This window comes from Balaenoptera ricei, chromosome 12, assembly GCF_028023285.1.
Source record: "Balaenoptera ricei isolate mBalRic1 chromosome 12, mBalRic1.hap2, whole genome shotgun sequence".
NCBI classification, from domain to species: domain Eukaryota; kingdom Metazoa; phylum Chordata; class Mammalia; order Artiodactyla; family Balaenopteridae; genus Balaenoptera; species Balaenoptera ricei.
In genome coordinates this window covers 80512992-80534218 of record NC_082650.1, presented here as the reverse complement: position 1 = coordinate 80534218, position 21227 = coordinate 80512992, and the positions used below count along the sequence as shown (strand labels likewise).

General features: G+C 34.6%; 1 protein-coding gene and 1 long non-coding RNA gene across 4 annotated transcripts in view; one reads left to right on the top strand and one right to left on the bottom strand.

Moving 5' to 3' along the window:
• Positions 1 to 1511: 1511 nt before the first annotated feature.
• Positions 1512 to 14111, top strand: LOC132376462 (uncharacterized). The gene is made up of 3 exons (XR_009506304.1): positions 1512 to 1645; positions 12338 to 12412; positions 13922 to 14111. It is a non-coding gene; the product is annotated as an uncharacterized LOC132376462 (long non-coding RNA).
• A 966-nt stretch (positions 14112 to 15077) lies between these two features.
• The window catches only part of PHIP (pleckstrin homology domain interacting protein), a 126510-nt gene continuing 120360 nt past the window's right edge, over positions 15078 to 21227 (bottom strand). For 2 of the 3 annotated variants that reach the window (XM_059941756.1, XM_059941758.1), the window contains exon 40: positions 15078 to 20538. In XM_059941756.1, the coding sequence (XP_059797739.1) occupies positions 19901 to 20538 (638 nt within the window). In that variant the 3' untranslated portion in view covers positions 15078 to 19900. The remainder of the gene's footprint in view (positions 20539 to 21227) is intronic. The other variant, XM_059941759.1, reaches the window with a different exon arrangement.

The following is a 21227-nucleotide window of genomic DNA, read 5'->3' as shown; positions in this document are numbered from 1 at the left end:
GGCCTCCATGGTTTAATAGGGGTGTCCTTATATTATGAGAACACCAGAAAGCTTGATGGAATTACTTGTTTCACAAGTCTTTGGGTGTGGGAGTTTCAGCTGAGTATATGAAGTCCTTTTCATATGACTTTTAAGATTTTGCTTAAAGATTTCACATTAAGTGAAGTTACAGGTTAACTTTTAGATTTTGTCCAGTAGAGTTAAATATCATTTCTGTTCAATGGAAAACATAACTACGAAGTTGTGGTATTGCTCTGTTAAACATTAACCAGTTTTGTATCTAACCCAGCAATATTATTTTCCTGTGAATGGGCCACATTTTCTTACTTTTCATGCCTCAATTTTTGTTGAAAATTGGACATTTTGAATATTCTAATCTAGTAACTGGAAATCAGATTCTTCCCCCCAGCCCCCGGGGTTTTTTGTTTCTGTTTGTTGAATGTCACAGTGGTTTGTTTAGCTAGTTTTTAAACTATTTTTGTAAAGACTGTATTCTTTGTCATGTGTGGCCGCCGAAATCTCTGTTCCATTAATTTAGGGGTCAGCTATTGATCTGACAGATTTTCTTAAACAATTAGGGCCCTCAGTCTCCCCCCTCCAAGATGTACCTCCCAGATTAGCTTTGTGTTGGGACATGGACTCATGATTTAGGCAGCCTGTTTACAGTTCTGCCATAGCCTTTACTGTCTGTTGTGAGGAGCCTAAAGGTCAGACACAGGTGAAAGTTTAGCATCTTCTCAGGTCTTTTCTGAGCACACACGCGGCCCTGGCATGCTATATGGCTCCTAGACCATCTAGTATACCTAGAAGCTTTTCAAAGCCTTTATTCCCCCATGTATTATCTTCCTTCCAAGCCTTTCAGTCTGCCTGCTGCTTACCCCATCTGATCTGCCTTGCTTCAGGCAGCTGTGGTTAGTACATTTTTCTTTAAATCCTTTTGACAAACGCCACCCAGGGGACCACTTCAGCCCTGCGAAAGTTCAAATGTAGCTGAAACAAAGGCAAGCCCCTGACCTGATACTTCCAGGAGCCACTAGACCAGTCAAAACACACAACTGCAATTTTTTTAGACACCACATTACAGCAGCCCTTCGCAGTGAGCCCTGAGGGAACTCAGGATGGAAACAAAGAATGCCTGCCATCTAGCAGTCGACTGCTGCAGCCACCCCAGATGGTGTATCCTGAGGAGACTCAGGATGAGAAAACACATGATACTGGCCCCAGATAGCTGAGATGCATGTCAAAGGAATGATTTCAGTGAGGCCAGACTCTTGCATCTTCTGATGCATAAGATATCCGGTTTTGTTTTACTAACAGTCATCTTTTGATGTTCCGACTACCTGGTCTTTTGTTGCAAAAACTCCTATACGTCCTGGCTTCTCCCGCTTCCTCTTTGGAGCAGTCTCTCAGAATTATCTGAGATGCTGTGTCCAGGGCTTAAGTCCTCAATTTTGTCCACTGAACAAAACATAGCTCAACTTTTAGGTTGTGCATTTTTTTTGGTCAGAGGTTTTGGCGACTAATTATGAAGGGACTCAGAGAGGACTTCTCCCCTTCGCCTGAACTCTATGGGGATCCGGAGCCTTGGTACCAGCAGAGGCCTCTTGTGCCCATCCACGTCCTCGGAGAGTCCAGACAAATTTGGGTGAGTTTGTCCTGGTTCTAGCATCTCCCATTATTGGTTGGTAATCCTAAGTTTTATTTGGTGGTGTTAAACTCCTCTCTGGAGGAGTAGGTTATGCTTGAAACTTAGTTTCAAGAAGAGGTACCTGGGTTATCCTCAGTGAAAGAGACACTGGGAAGATTTTTGCTCAGTTTAGGCACTGAGTGTGTTATTCTCAGTGAAAGACACTGGGAAGATTTCACTCAGTTTAGACACTGAGGGGTTTATCCTCAGTTGAAGGACTGGGAACGCTTTGCTCAGTTAAACACTGAGTAGGGTTGGACTGAGTTATTAGAGGGAAGACTGGCCTGTTCTTTTTCCTTGAATTGACTACGCTAGCGATTTTATTTTGACAAACCAACCCCAGAATGGGGAATAAAAGTTTCAAAACAAAAGAAAAAGGAGCGACATATTGCCAGCCTCCAATTAATACCTCAGCCAAATTTATGTACGTACAAAACTTAGGAGTATTTACTTAATTGGAAATTAAAGGAAATCTCACCCTGAAAATAAGGGGGCTCTTTTATTGCATATTACAGTTAAATTTAGAAAGCCGGCTTGATAAAAATCTTTTCAGAATTCTGACCTTAAACAACAGCCTTGTAGGGGAAACTTGCCTTTCTCCTCCTGTGTCTTTGAGATGTAAATGTTCTACCTGATCTTGTGTGTGTATGTGTGTGTGTGTGTGTGTGTGTGTGTGTGTGTATTGAAACCTTGACCTCTGCCATGTTGTTTTTGGGAGTAAACTTTCTGGGTCTTATTTAGGTGGTATCCTCCCCACTCTCTTATGGGGAAGCCTCTTGCACCCTATTGGTTTGAATCACTATGAATATATATCTCATTAATAGTCAAATGATGGATCCTTTAAATTGGAGAAACTTCTAAATTTGTAAAGTTTTAAAGAGCTCTCATTATAAACAGCAGCTTTATTGGTACCTATAAAAAATCAAATTAAAGGTGGAAAAAAGAAATCTAATGGTTAACCTAAGAACTTCCTTAGTTTAACACAAATAAAAAAAACTGGTTTGGGAAGCTTTACTTGCGGTCTTTGCTTTCCCTCAATGGGTATTACAGATGCTAATAAAAACATTAGAATAATTAATGTTAACAGGAAAAAAAAAAAAGTAAGGAAAGCCTAGATATTTCTTTCCCAACAATGTAGAAATTTTAAAAAGATTTATCCCAAACGGATAAAGAAATCTTTAGATGGTTATTTGAAATGGGATAAATAAAACGAACATTTATGGGATTAAAAAACCAAGGTTTTGATATTACAGTACCTAAGGTTAAATGAGCCAAAAGGGATCCCCTACTGGTCCCCAACATTAAAGGCCAAACAAGTCTGCTCTATTTACCCCAGTTTAATATATAAAATCCTTATAAGTAAATTAAATGCAAATAAGAAGAGCTTTTGGGTGAACTCCTTAAAAATAATTATGTTTTTAAAATGTCTACTTAAAATGATCTCTCCAGATACTTGGTAACTTAAAATTCTAGAGTTACACTAATTTAAGTTAAATGATGGAAGTTTATTGAATAACTAGATCATTTCCCAAAAATATAAAATACTGAGACAACAATTACTAAACAGAGAAACTAAAGGTGTTTCAGACTATTAATGAATATGTTTGGTGCTATCCTGAGGTGTTCTCTATAAGAAAGCAAATGTTTTTAGAAATTGTCACTGGTATTACGTTCACAATCTACAGAATGCTAATGTAAAAGAGTTAATAATTGCTTGCTTCTTAGTTTTCACTAGAAATTAAGGTTTGTAAGAGTTGAAGATTCTAATTTAAACATGTAATTAAAGCTAATAGAAATAATAAGGAAACATTTCAGTATACAGTAGGAAAGTAGGCTGTGTGTCTTCAGTAAAGAAGGTATGAGGAATGGAATTGCGTTGTATTAAGGGAAAAGAAAGTAGGTTTAGATCTGTTTGTTTTGGAATGGAAAAATAAGGGACAAACTAATGGATACAGAAAATGATGGAAGGTTGTGGAAAGGAACCCTGAGAAAGTTTTATGCATGGTCAGGATTTGCTAAATTTAGATTGAATTTAAATTAGTAAATGGATCTTGTTAAAAGTAAGCTAGTAAAAGACTGGAATTTGATTTCTCTCTTGTTTACGAGAACAGTTTCTTGAGTGCTCCTATTTGATAACAGATTGAGCTTCCATGCCCTTAAGTGATCTGTATTTGATTTTTGAAATCTTTTTACTATTTTGGTTAAATGAATAAGTATTGTTTCACAGTGTCCTATGACCCTATTGTGTTTTAAAACCTTTTTAAACAAAACTTCCCAAATATCAAATTCTAACTAAAGTTCTTTTAGCCTCCAGCTAACTCTAGGATGCTTTGAAGGAACCCTGAGACATCTCAGAGAGGAATGTTAAATTAAATAGGCTTATTTGGTGTGTTAAATTACTTGAAAAACATTGCCAAGTGATTGGAGGTGAATCTTAGTTTATAGTGTATGGATAAATGTCATTAATATAGATATTCCAAAATTTATATGGAACTCCTAAAATCTCATATACCTTGAAATAATGTAATCTTAAAATGTTGTATGTCACAGAAGTATCCAAGTTTCTTGCCAATTTTATTGTAATCAAATCTTTAAGTATGCCATTTTAAGTTTTGACCTTTATAGACAATCATTATTTTACACTGATGCTTTAAAAAATGAAGATCTTCAAGAAGACTCATAAAAGCGCTTTTAAACAAATATAAGTTTCTGATAGCCTTTAGATAATACCACTGAACTAAATAACAAATGACAAAGCTCTAAGGGAAAACCTGATGACTTCATTCAGATAAATAGGAATTAATTACATGGGACTAAATGAACTGATAAATATGATTTATAACTTTGTGACTCTTGAGAAATACACTAGTTTTTAATCTCTGATTTTCAGAAAAACCTTTCTTCTTATGCTATGACCTCCAACAAGTTGATAAAGTATACCTTTGTAAACAAAGATGAAACGTTTATCTTTTTTCCTTCTAGAATTTGGATTCTCCAGCTGGCTCTCCTATGGGCTTCATGTCTTATTGCAACTGAATTACAACTAGTTATACTAATCATTGTTTTAATTTGTTCTTTGTTTCCAAATTGTTTATGCTTTGTGTCTCCCAGCCTCACTATGATTTTATTTAATGTTACTAGCGGTATTACTTATATCCTATTTTATAAGGTTATCTCTTACATTACACAACGTGTAAACAGGCCTCCAACAAAATTAATAACGGCTAAACATCTTGAGGAAATAGATCATATTTATGACTCATAAAATAATCGTAATAGTGTGATTCTAGGTATGGGAAGAAGCAACAGGGGAAAATATTTCCTGGATAACAATATACCAGTAAGACAGGAACCAGAGAATTTTTTTTATTGGAGTATAGTTGATTTACAATGTTGTTAGTTTCTGCTGTACAGTAAAGTGAGTCAGTTATACATACACATATATCCACTTTTTTTAGATTCTATTCCTATATAGGTCATTACAGAGTATTGAATAGAGTTCCCTGTGCTATTCAGTAGGTTCTTTTAATTATCTATTCTATATATATTAGTGTGTATATGTCAATCCCAATCTCCCAATTTATCCCTCCCTCCCCCTTACCCCCGCCCTGTAACCATAAGTTTGTTTTCTAGATCTGTGACACAATTTCTATTTTTAAATAGGTTCATTTGTACAATTTCTTTAAATTCCACATATAAGCGATATAATATGATATTTGTCTTTTTCTGTCTGACTGCACTCAGTATGACAATCTCTAGGTCCATCCATGTCACTGCAAATGACATGATTTCATTCTTTTTAATGGCTGAGTAATATTCCATTGTATATATGTATCACATCTTCTTTATCCATTCCTCTGTTGATGGATATTTAGGTTACTTTCAAGTCCTGGCTATCGTAAATAGTGCTGCAATGAACATTGGGGTGCATGTATCCTTTTGAAATTATGGTTTTCTCCAGATACATGCCCAAGAATGGCATGATTGCTGGATCATATGGTAGCTCTATTTTTAGTTTTAAAAGGAATCTCCGTACTGTTCTCCATAATGGCTGTACCAGTTTACATTCCCACCACTGTCCAGGAGAGTTCCCTTTTCTCTACACCCTCTCTGGCATTTATTGTTTGTAGATTTTTTGATGATGGCCGTTCTAACTGCTTGAGGTGATACCTCATTGTAGTGTTGATTTGTATTTCTCTAATTATTAGTGATGTTGAGCATGTTTTCGTGTGCCTCTTGGCCATCTGTATGTCTTCTTTGGAGAAATGTTTATTTAGAACTTCTGCCCATTTTTTGATTGGGTTATTTTTTCTTTTGATATTGAGCTGCATGAGCTGTTTGAATATTTTGGAGATTAATCCCTTGTCGGTCGCTTCATTTGCAAATATTTTCTCCCATTCTGTGGGTTTTCTTTTCGTTTTGTTGATGGTTTCCTTTGCTATGCAAAAGCTTCTAAGTTTAATTAGGTCCCGTTTGTTTATTTTTGTTTTATTTTCATTACTCTAGGAGGTGGATCAAAAAAGATCTCACTGTGATTTATGTCAGAGAGTGTTCTGCTTATGTTTTCCTCTAAGAGTTTTATAGTATCCAGTCTTACCTTTAGGTCTTTAACCCATTTTGAGCTTATTTTTGTGTATGGTGTTAGAGAATGTTCTAATTCATTCTTTTACATGTAGCTGTTCAGTTTTCCCAGCACCACTGATTGAAGAGACTGTCTTTTCCCCATTGTATATTCTTGCCTCCTTTGTCATAGACTAGGTAATCATAGGTGCATGGGTTTATCTCTGGGCTTTGTATCATTCCATTGATCTATACTTCTGTATTTGTGCCAGTACCATACTGTTTTGACTACTGTAGCTTTGTAATATAGTCTGAAATCAGGGAGCCTGATTCCTCCAGCTCCATATTTCTTAAGATTGCCTTGGGTATTCAGGGTCTTTTGTATTTCCATAAAAATTGTAAATTTTTTTTGTTCTAGTTCTGTGAAAAATGCTATTGGTAATTTGACAGGGATTGCATTGTATCTGTAGATTACTTTAAGTAGTATAGTCATTTTCACAATATTGATTCTTCCAATCCAACAACATGGTATATCTCTCCAACTGCTGTGTCATCTTTTATTTCTTTCACCACCATCTTATAGATTTCTGAGTATAGGTCTTTTGCATCCTTAGGTAGATTTATTCCTAGGTATTTTATTCTTTTTATTGTGATGGTAAATCAGATTGTTTCCTTAATTTCTCTTTCTGATCTTTCATTGTTAGTGTATAGGAATGCAAGATATTTTTGTGTATTAATTTTGTATCCTGCAACTTTACTGAATTCATTGATGAGCTCTAGTCATTTTCTGGTAGCATCTTTAGGGTTTTCTATGTATAGTATCATGTCATCTGCAAACAGTGACAGTTTTACTTCTTCTTTTCCAATTTGGATTCCTTTTATTTCTTTTTCTTCTCTAACTGCCGTGGCTAGGACTTCCAAAACTATGTTGAATAAAAGCAGAGAGAGTGGATATCCTTGTTGTTCCTGATCTTAGAGGAAATGCTCTCCGTTTTTCACCATTGAGAATGATGTTTGCTGTGGGTTTGTCATATATGGCCTTTATTATGTTGAGGTGTGTTCCCTCTATGCCCACTTTCTGGAGAATTTTTATCATAAATGGATGTTGAATTTTGTCAAAAGCTTTTTCTGCATCTATTGAGATGATCATGTGGTTTTTATTCTTCAGTTTGTTAATGTGGTGTATCATATTGATTGATTTATGTATGTTGAAGAATTCTTGCATCCCTGGGATAAATCCCACCTGATCATGGTGTATGATCCTTTTAATGTGTTGTTGGATTCAGTTTGCTAGTATTTTGTTGAGGATTTTTGCATGTATGTTCAACAGTGATATTGTCCTGTACTTCTCTTTTTTTGAGATATATTTGTCTGGTTTTGGTATCAGGGTTATGGTAGCCTCATAGAATGAGCTTGAGAGTGTTCCTTCCTCTGCAATTTTTTGGAATTTTTTGAAAAGGATAGGTATTAACTCTTCTCTAAATGTTTGGTAGAATTCGCCTGTGAAGCCATCTGGTCCTGGACTTTTGTTTGCTGGCAGTTTTTTTTTTTAAATTTTATTTATTTATTTATTTATTTATTTATCCATTTATGGCTGTGTTGGGTCTTTGTTTCTGTGCGAGGGCTTTCTCTAGTTGCGGCAAGTGGGGACCACTCTTCATCACGGTGTGTGGGCCTCTCACTATCGTGGCCTCTCTTGTTGCAGAGCACAGGCTCCAGACGCGCAGGCTCAGTAGTTGTGGCTCATGGGCCTAGTTGCTCCGCAGCATGTGGGATCTTCCCAGACCAGGGCTCGATCCCGTGTCCCCTGCATCAGCAGGCAGATTCTCAACCACTGCGCCACCAGGGAAGCCCTCTCCATGTTTTCTATTTCTTCCTGAAATAGAAAAGAAACCTTCCTGAAAAGTTGAACCTTTCTAAGAATTTGTCCATTTCTTTTAGGTTGTCCATTTTATTGGCATATAGTTGCTTGTAGTAGTCTCTTATGATCCTTTGTATTTCTGTGGTGTCAATTGTAACTTCTCCTTTTTCATTTCTAATTTTATTGATTTGAGTCCTCTCCCTTTTTTTTCTTGATGAGTCTGGCTAAAGGTTTATTAATTTTGTTTATCTTCTCAAAGAACCAGCTTTTAGTTTCATTAATTAGTCTTTGCTATTGTTTTCTTTGTCTCTATTTCAATTTATTTCTGCTCTGATATTTATGATTTCTTTCCTTCTACTAACTTTAGGTTTTGTTTGTTCTTCTTTCTCTAGTTGCTTTAGGTGTAAGGTTAGGTTGTTTATTTGATATTTTTCTTGTTTTCTGAGGTAAAGTGGTATTGCTATAAACTTCCCTCTTAGAACTGATTTTGCTGCATCCCATAAGTTTTGCATTGTCGTGTTTTCGTTGTCATTTGTCTCTAGACATTTTTTGATTTCCTCTTTGATTTCTTCAGTGATCCATTGGTTGTTTAGTAACATATTGTTTAGCTTCCATGTGTTTGTGTTTTTTTACAGTATTTTTTTTCCTGTAATTGATTTCTAATCTCATAGCATTGTGGTTGGAAAAGATGCTTGATATGATTTCAATTTTCTTAAATTTACCAAGGCTTGATTTGTGGCCCAAGATGTGATCTATCCTGGAGAATATTCCAGGTGCACTTGAGCAGAAAGTGTATTCTGCTGCTTTCGAATGGAATGTCCTATAAATATCAATTAAGTCTATCTGGTCTAATATGTCATTTAAGGCTTGTGTTTCCTTATGAATTTTCTGTCTGGATGATCTGTCTATTGGTGCAAGTGCTGTAAAGTCCCCCACTCCTATTGCGTTACTGTCGATTTCCCCTTTTATGGCTGTTAGCATTTGCCTTATATATTGAGATACTCCTATGTTGGGAGCATATATATTTATAATTGTTATATCTTCCTCTTGGATTGATCCCTTGATCATTACATAGTGTCCTTCCTTGTTTCTTGTAACTGTCTTTATTTTAAAGTCTATTTTGTCTGACATGAATATTGTTACTCCAGCTTTCTTTTGATTTTCATTTGCATGGAATATATTTTTCCATCCCCTCACTTTCAGTATGTATGTGTCCCTAGGTCTGAAGTGGGTCTCTTGTAGACAGCATATATACAAGTCTTGTTTTTGTATCCATTCACCCAGTCTGTGTCTTTTGCTTGGAGCATTTAATCCATTTACATTTAAGGTAATTATCAATATGTATGTTTCTATTGCCATTTTCTTAATTGTTTTGGATTTGTTTTTGTAAGTCATTTTTCTTCCCTTCCTCTTTTGTTCTCTTTTCTTGTGGTTTGATGACCATTTTTAGTGTTGTGTTTGTGTTGCTTTTACTTTTTTGTGTGTATCTATTGTAGTTTTTGGGTTTGCTGTTCCCAAGAGGTTTTGATTTAGCAGTCTATATGTATACAGAAGTGTTTTAAGTTGCTGGTCTCTTTCCCACCTAGAGAAGTTCCTTTAGCATTTGTTGTGAAGTTGGTTTGGTGGTGATGAATTCTGTTAGCTTTTGCTTGTCTGTAAAGTTTTTGATTTCTCCACCAAATCTGAATAAGAGCCTTGCTGGGTATTCTTGGTTGTAGGTTTTCCCCTTTCATCACTTGAAATATATCGTGACACTCCCTTCTCACCTGCAGAGTTTCTGCTGAAAACTCAGTTGATAACATTTTGGAGATTTCCTTGTATGTTATTTGTTGCTTTTCCCTTGTTGCTTTTATATTTTAAATTTATTTATTATTTATTTGGCTGCACTACATGGCATGTGGCATCTTAGTTCTCCAACCAGGGATTGAACTCATGCAGTGGAAGCACAGAGTCCCAACAACTGGACCACCAGGGAAGTCCCCCCTTGTTGCTTATAGTATTTTTTCTTTGTCTTTAATTTTGGTCAGTTTGATTAATATGTATATTGACATGTTCTTCCTTGGGTTCATCCTGTGTGGGATTCTCTGCTCTTTCTGGACTTGAGTGTTTCCTTTCTCGTGTTAGGGAAGTTTTCCGCTATTATATCTTCAAATATTTTCTCAGGACTTTTCTCTTTCTCTTCTCCTTCTGGGACCCCTATAATGCAAATGTTGGTGCATTTAATATTGTCTGAGAGGTCTCTGAGACTGTTCCCATTTCTTTTCATTCTTTTTTCTTTATTCTGTTGTGTGGAAGTGATTTCCACCACTCTGTCTTCCAGTTCACTTATTCGTTCTTCTGCCTCAGTTATTCTGCTGTTGATTCCTTCTAGTGTATTTCATTTCAGTTATTGTATTGTTCATCTCTGTTTGTTCTCTAAATCTTCTAGCTCCTTGTTAAACATTTCTTTTACTTTCTTGATCTGTGCCTCCACTCTTTTTCCGAGATTTTGGATCATCTTTATTATCATTACTCTGAATTCTTTTTCAGGTAGATTGCGTATCTCCTCTTCATTTAGTTGTTCTTGTGAGTTTTTATCTTTTTCCTTCATTTGTAACATATTTCTTTTTTTGTCTCACTTTCTGTGTTTGTGGTCTCCTTTCACAGGCTGCAGGCTTGTAGTTCTTGCTTCTGGTGTCTGCTCCCTGGTGGGCAAGGTTGGTCCAGGGGCTTGTGTAGGCATCCTGGTGGGAGGGACAGGTGCCTGCCCTCTCGTGGGTTAAGCTAGGTCTTGTCCCTCTAATGGGCAGGGCCTTGTCAAGGGGTGTGTTTTGAGGTGGCTGTGAGCTCAGTACGACTTTAGGCAGCCTGTCTTCTGATAGGTGGGGTTTGCAGCGAGAAGAGGTACAGGAAGAAGCCCAGCACCCAGACGCTGTGCAGACAGCAGGTCCTCATGTCTCCACCACCCAGAGAATTTTAAATTATCAACTAGGCCTAATCCAGAAATTAGCCCCTGGAATGGCATATCAACAAAATCTTTGGGCACTTCCCCAGTGGTCCAGTGGTTAAGACTCCATCTTCCAATGCAGGGGACCTGGGTTCGACCCCTGGTTGGGGAACTAAGATCCCACATGGCTCTAAGATTCCACATGCCACACAGTGTGGAAAAAAAAAAAAATCTTCACCTGATCTGGGATGAATTTCCCAGTGCCATGGGACAAAAATTGTTCATGAAATGCCTCCCAAACATTGGTCGAATTTATGATCATGAGGGGGCACTGTGAACTAAGAATGCCACCTGCCATATCAGTAAACAAAGGCAGCCATCAAGCCACCACATTACAGCTGCCCGGGCAGTGAGCCCTGAGGGAACTCAGGGTGGAGGCAGGATGCCCCCCCCATCTAGCAGTCAGCTGCTGCAGCCACCCCAACGGTGCACCCTGAGGAGACTCAGGATGAGAAAACAGGATACTGGCCCCAGATAGCTGAGATGCATATCAAAGGAATGATTTCAGTGAGCCCAGACTCTTGCATCTTCCCATACGTAGAAAAGCACTAAATTCTGAAACTTGAGATGTCTGGTTTTCTTTAATCTTTTGATGCTCTGACTACCTGGTTTTTTTGTTGCAAAAAACTCCTATATATTCTGGCTCCTCCTTTACCTCTTCCGAGCAGTCCCTCAGAGCTATCTGAGAGCCTGTGTCCTAGGCTTAAGTCCTCGGTTTTGTCCACTGAATAAAACACAACTCTCAACTTTTAGGTTGTGTTGTTTTTTTTTTTCAGTTGACAGCGTTTATGTTTGACTTGTTACTGACTAAAGTTGTAGAAATGAAGCTATAAGATCTGTGTTTCTGTCTGTAACCAACAAAAGCCTTTACCCTCTTAAGTATGAAATGATTTCCTACTACCAGAAAGTATTAATAAATTGAACTGAAGCATCTCTTAAAGGACTTCAAAGGAGCTCTCTTCTGATTGGTTTATAGAGATAAATGTGTTTCTATAAACTTAATATTTCCCAAATTCACAGAAAATAGAGAAACTAAATTTCTAGTATTTTAAGTAAGAGATGTTAAAAACAGTCTTACAGAAGCAACAAGCTCACAAATATTTAAGAATTTCAATTCATATAATTAAGATGAATCTTTGGACAAATTAAACTTATTTAATAACTTTGGTTTTAAAAAAATGGCTGTCTTTTCTATATAAATATGGAGTATAATGCAAGAATATTTTGCTTTTTTTAAAATGAGAACTGGGTCTGCTATCTCAAGAAGAGACAAGTTAATCTGAAGCCCCTAAATTTCTCATGCTGGTCTACTGACTAGGTAAGCTAACACTACTCTTACATAATATTTGGAAGAGCTAAAAACATAAAATATGTGTTCAAATTAATTGAATCATAATTCTGACAAATGTTTTTATAACAGTAATTATGTTCTGTAGTATGTCAGCTTGAACATAATTTCCAAGATCTTCAGGTAACTTAGAACTTTGGACTAATATTAAACGGAATTAATGGTTAATCATTGGGTAACTATTTAATTGTAAAATTCAATACTGAAATATTGCTAAGCATAATTTCAAGTTTATATACATCTGGTTATATTTATATACCATGGAGTGGCTATCTTTGGGTCATGTATTTAATGAACATGTTTATTTTTGCAATTTTAAGATTTAGAAGTTATACGTATTCATGAGTTTCCTATTCTACAAAAATGCTTGCACCTGACAGTTTTCAAATTACTTTCCTTCCAATTTTCTCTGAAATCGAATTTAGTTACTTTGGTTGAAGTTTGTAATTCATGTAGGTAGTTGAGACCAAGAACAAATAGTGACAGAGAAATAAAACTGAATATCAGGATAACGGAATGAGTTTTTCTAGGACAAAGAGTTTTGTCCTGAAGTGTCTATTTGTTCCAAAATATGAAAAACAAGTATATACAAGTAGCAGAGAGAATAGGAGCCTGAAAAGAAACGATAAAGTGCATTAAAAATTTGACAATTACCCTCCCTTTGATGCACTTATTCAGGTGAAGAAGAGGGGGAGGGAAGAGCTTGTAAAACCTTTATTGCTAAGTATTATGTCAATACCAAAGTAGAATTTGGTTTTCTGTTACAATAATCTCGTTTTCAAAGAGCTTGAAAGAAGACTGAGTTGCTCTTTAGCTTCCGTATAATCTGCTCAGATTTTCCATATCTCATCAGGGTAATTTGCTTTGCTTTGTTTTGACTTTATAATGTCCTTTTTATTAAAACAAAGACCAAAACGAAGAACAAACGTTTTCCACTTGCCAAAGATCTAAATTTTCTTAAAATAATTCTGCCTTCTATATTTAAATATTTTATTTCATTTTTAATTAAATGGGAAACCAATTATTATTCTCAGGCACCCATGATTAAATTTTCTCAAACTCTTTTGACTTTGCTTTACCAAGACTGGACCTTAAATAAAAATTTCAGGATGTGTTTTACACTAAAACTATCTTTGAGATTCCTTAGAGGGCCCTTGGGAAAAATCACAAACTTTAGTACTTTTTATTACCAGTAAACAAATATTTCAACTCAACTCACAATGTATATATAGTGTGTTGCAACAGCACAGTTGAAACTAAGGGTTCAGAAGTTCTCGTAACTACAATCAGGTCATGGCCACAAGGCACAGGTTGCCTGAAAGCTACACATTAAATGGCATATTTTCTTTAGGGACTAAATAGAAAAGCCAAGATTGAGTCATGAATGCAGAAGACAACATACACATGAGAAATAATCATAAATTATTTGAATTGAATTGGACATTGCAGATTATCTAATCAATTTTTTTAACTTTACAGATGAGGAAAGTGAAACTCAGAGATGAAATGACTCAACTCCAAGCCCAGTTCATCCCGTTACACTGTGTTGTCAACGTGTCTAATATATTAGGCAGAAAGGTACTTAAATGAATCTTTTCCACTATTTTTTTCCCCAAACAAAACCGAAAAGAATAATCTATATATGGTAAAACATGTTAAATGCAAAAAGATGACAAATACAAGGTATTCTATTGCAAAGAACAGACATTTTGAGCTTTGGCTTTTAATCTTATTGTTCTCAAATAATGGAGATGCTTAGCCTAGAACATAAAGTTGATGTTATTACAAAAGAGAAACTGGTAAAAAGTGGTTGCTAAAAATAATATTTTTCTTGGCTGGTTCTCCTAAGTATAAACTAGGTATTAGTATCGGCATACTTTAGAAAGAAAAAAGGTACCTGGGAATGCTTACCTGTTTTCCTCAACTTAGAAATTTATTTTATACAAAGTCATTTAAACAAAATTTCTTAAGGAGAAATGATCACTAAAAGCTACAAATTCACAAATTATCTCACGTGCTTAATTGGAGTTTTCATTTATCATAGCCTTATGCACTCTTTATACTAAAATTGGGATTCTCAGGATTGTCAATAAAAATGTATACCAATGTGAACAAATTTCTAGAAAAACAGCAATAGCCTTATGAATCTCATTTTGTATAACTGCTTAACAAATGAATCGTTTTCATCATTCTTCCATTTAATTTTCCCAGAAATTTCACTTCACACTTTTGAGAAAATACTTACATAAACTGTTCCTTTGAAATATATCTTAGAGAAAAAAGTCTGAATATTGAAGTATTATACCCGTACAGTAACTTATGCATAGCAGCAAATCAATATAGTTTTAAGTGTACACATTGAAAAGCAAATGCCATTTTTAACCTTTGGTTATTTTGGAATTAAATTACATTAGGGTACCCACAATCCTTTAATTAGCTAATGTATTTTAACATTTTGCCAAGTAGACAGGGCATTGGAGACACTAATGTACCAGCATTTACATAATACCTCTTGCAATTATGTACTGAGTGCTTTATGTGTTACCAAAAAAATAAATAAATAAATAAATAAATCATGAGGCTCTACAAAACAGCTTAGAAAAACAAGTTTTCTATTTATTTAAAAATAAGTTTGTAGTTACTACATTGCAGGGACAGGAATTCTTACACATACATTCTAGTTTGTATAAAAGGATTCAAAGAATTATGCTTCAAAACTAACATAGAAAGTGTCCACCTAACAGTAAAGAAAGGTCCAATCAATATGTACAAAAACAAAGGGCACTGCTATTCTGGTGTGAGACTGCCGTTTATAACATGATACTCCAGGTTTCCAGAAAGAAAAAAACCAAAAACCTCAATAAAGCTAAATAATTAATTTGTTTTTAAACTCTGTTACTTATTACATACAACAGATTTGCTTGTGTTTAACATTGTTTTCTGTACAAAATAAGCATTTTAATTTGCAAATGTGTCAGTTTCAACATTAACTCTCTAGGTCAGTTACTTTTTAAAATTGAGCTACATTCTACACGTCTAAATATCGTGTGACAGGATTTAACAGTTTTCTAAAAGATCTTTAAATAAGACCCCATCTTGCAGTTTTAATATGGTCCAAAAATGTAACTTTGTATTTTGTCGAAATTTGTAGCCTTTCATCATGATCAATCAACACGCACAGTCTTAACAGTAACGAGCGTGTTTGCATCTGCCTCATAGGTGTGTGTACTATATATCATCTCAAACCTATTTTCTTAGCTCCTTAAATGTAGAAACTCATAGCCACCTACTATTATGTATTTGGTTTGTGCCATATAAGGTTAATTTCCTGATGATTTTATCTGCATTAAAAAAGTATTTCAACACAGAGCTATCAAAACTAAAAATTATATTTATAGCTCATAATATTTTCTAATTGTTTTACTACAGTGTGTACAAGGTTTATATCTGGAGCGTCAAAAGCGGTACTTACAGTCTTCTGACTCAATGTGACCTCTTCTTGGGTGTTGTACATAGTACAAAATGACCTTCCATCTGGAGTCCTTAGCTCAGTATAATTAAGAACAAAATAGCTTCTTAGTAAATGTAATATTTAGTTCAAATCACTTGGAAATTTGGGAAATGAGGGGAACTGCAAGGAGGGAAGTGAGGAAAAGGTATATTTTCCGATTTTAGTAGGAAAATAAATTGTCGCCTAAATTTAACTAAACCACTTCTCAACCTGTTTAAAAACAAAAAAACCCAAAAAAACAACTAAATACGGGTGTAATTCACAGAACATAAAAGTACTTCCCCTATTATGACTTTTAAAATCATATATTTCCTGCATATGAGAACACTTATAGCCCTTTTAAACACTCAAGTATCTTGGTCCTTTCAACCTACTCAAAAATAAATTTCAGGTGGACAAAAACATTCAGAATACCAATTTGTTTTCATTAGGTAGAAAACAGTCAAAATTGCTTCCAGTTGACATCTGAGAGAGAGGTATGTTTGCATGTATAAAATGGAATGCTAGAATTAAATGCTATAAACTGGAGAAACTAATTTATATTACAAATCATATTTCAAAACATGTAAATGTTGCTAATATCATATAAGCTAAAAATATTATTTGAATACTTTTGTTAAAATGTCTGATTAATCTACTGCACTGCAGATAAGGGACAGTTCTAGATGTTAACATACATGCTGCACAAGGATCTTTTTGCTGATCAGTGTATATTACATACTTCATTTCCAAGTGATACTAGATTCAACCAAACTTCGTGTCTCAGATGTGACCTAAACATGCTCACAAATATTCTATACAATTATTCTACTTAAGGAGGAAGATCGTTGTTACAAATGCTACCAAATAGTCTTCAAATTTGTGATGCTGTACAATAATAAAAACAATGAAAGCAAGGCCAAATCTTTAGTTCATGAATATATGCAGAAAACAGTCCAATGCCATAATAGCAGATTGCAAAGAATAAAATTTTTAAGAAGTATGTCTACTGCCCAGAGTTATGAGATTGTAATTAGACTGACTGTTTAATCTGCTCATTTGCAACATTTTGTAGTTTTATAAGATCTGATTGGGACTCGAGAACGTTGGGGTGGAGGGAGAGAAGATTAGGGTTAGGTACTTAAAAATACATAAATTGATTTACATTTTCTATGAATGTAATAACAAGTTATATTTCTGAAACTTTCAGGAAACTTAAAATTCTTTTATTGCTCACCTAAAACAACTGCCAACATTTCCTTTTGACCTATAAACAGTATATATACGGTGTTACTGTCTCAAAGAAGATATTTTCCAAGTGGTAAAACAGAACAAAACTATGGTGATGACTTAAATTTCTCAATTCAACTCTTGCAACGTATAGAAGCTAAATTATAAAAAAATAAAATCTAGATATATCTGGTTATTACTAATACATTTTTAAGTGTTTCAATTACAAAGAATCTGATCCAAGTCATTTTTGCCTTACTAAGTAACCAGTGTCTAATAATATCCAAAAAGGTCATAAGTATATAGTGTCTTTAGAACAGGAATAATACATTTACTTGTTGCAGGTAAGATGGTAAATACTCATTTTTTTGCTCAAGAGTTAGAATTAATACACCCTACTAGTGGTATATTTCACTCTTAAGACTGTACGCTCTTCCTTTTCCTGTACACACCTTAAAACTGTACACATACTTTTTTTTTACAAAAATGGATTTTATAGTCTTATTTTCTAACACAATGCAGATAACATCAGGAAATTACATGTTTCAAATAGACTGCCTTCCAAAGCAACAAATTAATGACTTAAATTTCAAACATACACACTATTATTTTCAATACTGGTGTAACTGAGAGACTCATTTTACTATACAACCAAGCCATCCATTTCTGCATTATGAAGAGTTTAACTACTGAATTTTAATTATATAGTTAAATATATTTGTTAGAAAAAAATAAATATACAAAAAACCTGAAAAATTTGAAATTATTTTCAACTGCAAAATCACAGCAATCCAGTTAAGATCTGGAAAATGGTTTACTTAATTTCATAGGAGGATTTCTGTACAAATTTAGTTACAAACAATCTAAAAAGCCCAGATGTATCACTTTTCCATCCTTTTTCAAGACAATCAAATGACAGCTAACATTTATCCCTACCAGAAATATTGTAGAAATAATTATGTAATGTATTTTGCCAAGGTTCAATTAAAGACTTTATTTTTCTACATCAGGGTCATGCTGATACACATATTCCCCAACCTTGCTTTTTAAAAATGTAGTATCTGAAAATTTTGGCTACATTTTTGTACCATACCAGTCCTCAGAAAATACTACATTCTTCAAAACTTTTAAAAAAATGGACAATAATCTTTAAACAATAGAAATGGTATTTATGTTGGTTTTTAAGGTATAAAATAACTGTACCATAAACAAATAAATAACTGCTTTCCTTTTCCATAGCAGTACATATAGCAATACATTCTCCTAAGTCATATAGTTATCATTTACAATAGACAACTTAATTTTACTAATGATGCAAAAAATAATAGAATACAAGGCACAATCATTAAATGGAATTTTTCTTTAGGGTGTATACTGACATACCAGCGTGATAAGGATACCGTAAAAAGTGCAGAAAAAACACAATGTGCAATGAGACCACTGTATAAAACATGATTGCATAAAAAGTGATTTGGCCTATTTTTAAACCTTTAATAATTGAAAATAACCAATCTTCCCCTTAAAATTAAACTATAAAGTATGACATTTTAAAATTTTTATTCTACCATTATCTAAAAAATCCTGAAAAAAGAATTTATACCTGGGTAATAGTATATAAGTATGTGTTTGTATATATATTTAATTATACCCATTTATCAATATATACACATACACACACAGACACATTTCTTTGTAAGTCATTTTAGCCTATTAGATATGTCTAAAGTTTAGAAATGACATTAATCCGGATTAACAAGTAAACATCAAATCCCATACCTTTTTCCTGTATTTTCCTTGAATCCTTTAACCACTTAAACATTTTCTCTAAAACATCTCTGTCAAAGGACCCACCAGTGCATTATTTTCTACTATTAGTACCAAAAAAAGATACACCTCAGCATAACTCTTTAATAACTTGCTCTTTAGAATAATATATAGCCTTTCCAATATTGAAAAAGTGTATGCTGTCCTGACAGTCAAAAACAGGCTTTCCACTGCACTGATTCTCAGTCTTTGGCACAATAAACAGAGATTGAGTGATTGACATAAGAATCAAGGTCTGAAAAATTAGACAGTCAAATGTTTTCCAATGTGGATATGTCTCCTTTTCATCAGTACATTTTCTCTTAAGTTTGGCAGAAATGGAATACAGCAAAAGCCTCCTCTAGATTCTTTGTAAAGGAACATTCTATAATTAAAATTAAACTTTTCAGGGTATCAAATGGTGGGAATTTTATATTTATCTTTAGAGGAAACACATTTCTTAATTTACTGCTACTCTGGTAACATCTGTTCTCCTAGGGACAAGACTTCTGTATCAACAGAAATGTACCTGGCTTGGTCAAAAATAATTCATTTTAACATAAAATGCTCTATCACTAGGAATATTATGCTCCTTAAGAGTATAGCAGAACTGTCTTCTTCAGAAATAAATTGGGAATTCTATAATATAGAGCCTCAATTTCCTTTGTTTTGAACAGTAAACGAAATGAATGTTGAAATGCATAACCTACCTAAGGGCAATAAATAGCAAACATTTAAAATATATATGTATATATTTATATATATATATATTCATTTAAAGAAGTGAAGTGTCTTGTAAGTTTGTTTTTTTTTTGCAAATCAAATCATAACATTCCCTAATCCGTCATAGCAGCAAGGAAGCAGAAGCCATAGTTCTACATACTCCTTAACTGTACCTGCTTTATAGATTTTGAAGTAAAATATTTTGGTGCAAGTTACCAACCAATTAAGTTAGCTTTTGCTTTTTCAGTCAACTTTCGGACTCGTCCTCTACTAGAAGTTCCAAAAGTCAAAGAAGTGTCTTCAAACAACAGCTGCCTTTGCTCCTCTTCAGAGTCATCCTCGTTATAGAAGGCTGTCCTTCGACCTTGGTTTCTAGTTCTCATGTGAGGTTCAGAGCCTTTAAGTTCCTCAAACTCTTCTTCCTCATCCAGGGGATCGTCTGTCTTTTTTCGGTTACTTCTCCTTAGCATTTTAACACTTGTAGGAACTATGAGATCTGAGTCTAGTTTTTGTGTCTTCATCTTCCTTTTGGGTTTTCTGCCTCCACGACTCTTTTTCTGTAACAAATCCTCCTTTACAATATTAGTTTCAGAAAGAAAATTGCAGGCTGAAGAAGGAACTACTTCATCTCTGATGGGATGCATGCTATTTTGCTCCGAATCTTCGGGCTTTGCATACTGTAGCTTTTTGGGCTTCCTACCCCTCTTCTTGTGTGTAACTTCACCACTGCTGGTATTAACATCCACCTTAGGTTTCCTTCCAGGTCCTCTCTTCACAAGCTTAGACGGCTGCCCTCCGTGCCCATTTACTTGAATGCTTCCGGGTACAAGAGCATTGTTTTTACAATCTGCTGAAAGGGAACAACAGTGCACTTAATATACGGAACTGCTTTTTTATTTGACCCTCAAACCAGTCAATAAGTCCACTGCTATACTTATACGTAATGACATAATCCTAATTTTTTTTTAACTAATATGAGGAAAAGAACTGACAAAAGGCTAACAGTTTAATGATATTATTTATCTTCTATTTAAAACACACAGAGGAGAAGCATCCTTAATGAAGTCATTGATGACTTGACAAGAGGGAAATGAAACTCAGAGCGAATAAATTACTTGCCTAAGTTAATACTGTAAATTATGATAGAGCTGGGATTAGCCAAGGTTTCTTATTCCTACTACCTTTACTACACATTCTAACGTATGAGCGTTGTTTTCATTACACAAAATGACCTGTTTACTCGTATGGAACTTCACCACCACAAAGCACTTTGTTTCCCTCATTAACACAGAATTTTTCTGTCTTCCTACCTTCAAGCAGCTCCATCAGGGAAAATAATCTTAGCATAAAATCCATGACCTCTAAACTTGGTAATCGGAATAAATAAGCATTATCACCCCCCTCTACTTTCCTCTAATCATTTTTTCTATTACGGATGGAGGAAAAAGGGATTATCAAAACTGGAATGATTCTAACTCTTATTTAATCCTCTCTTGGATGTGATGATCATGACCTCTCTGATATCAGAGAAGAATTTGT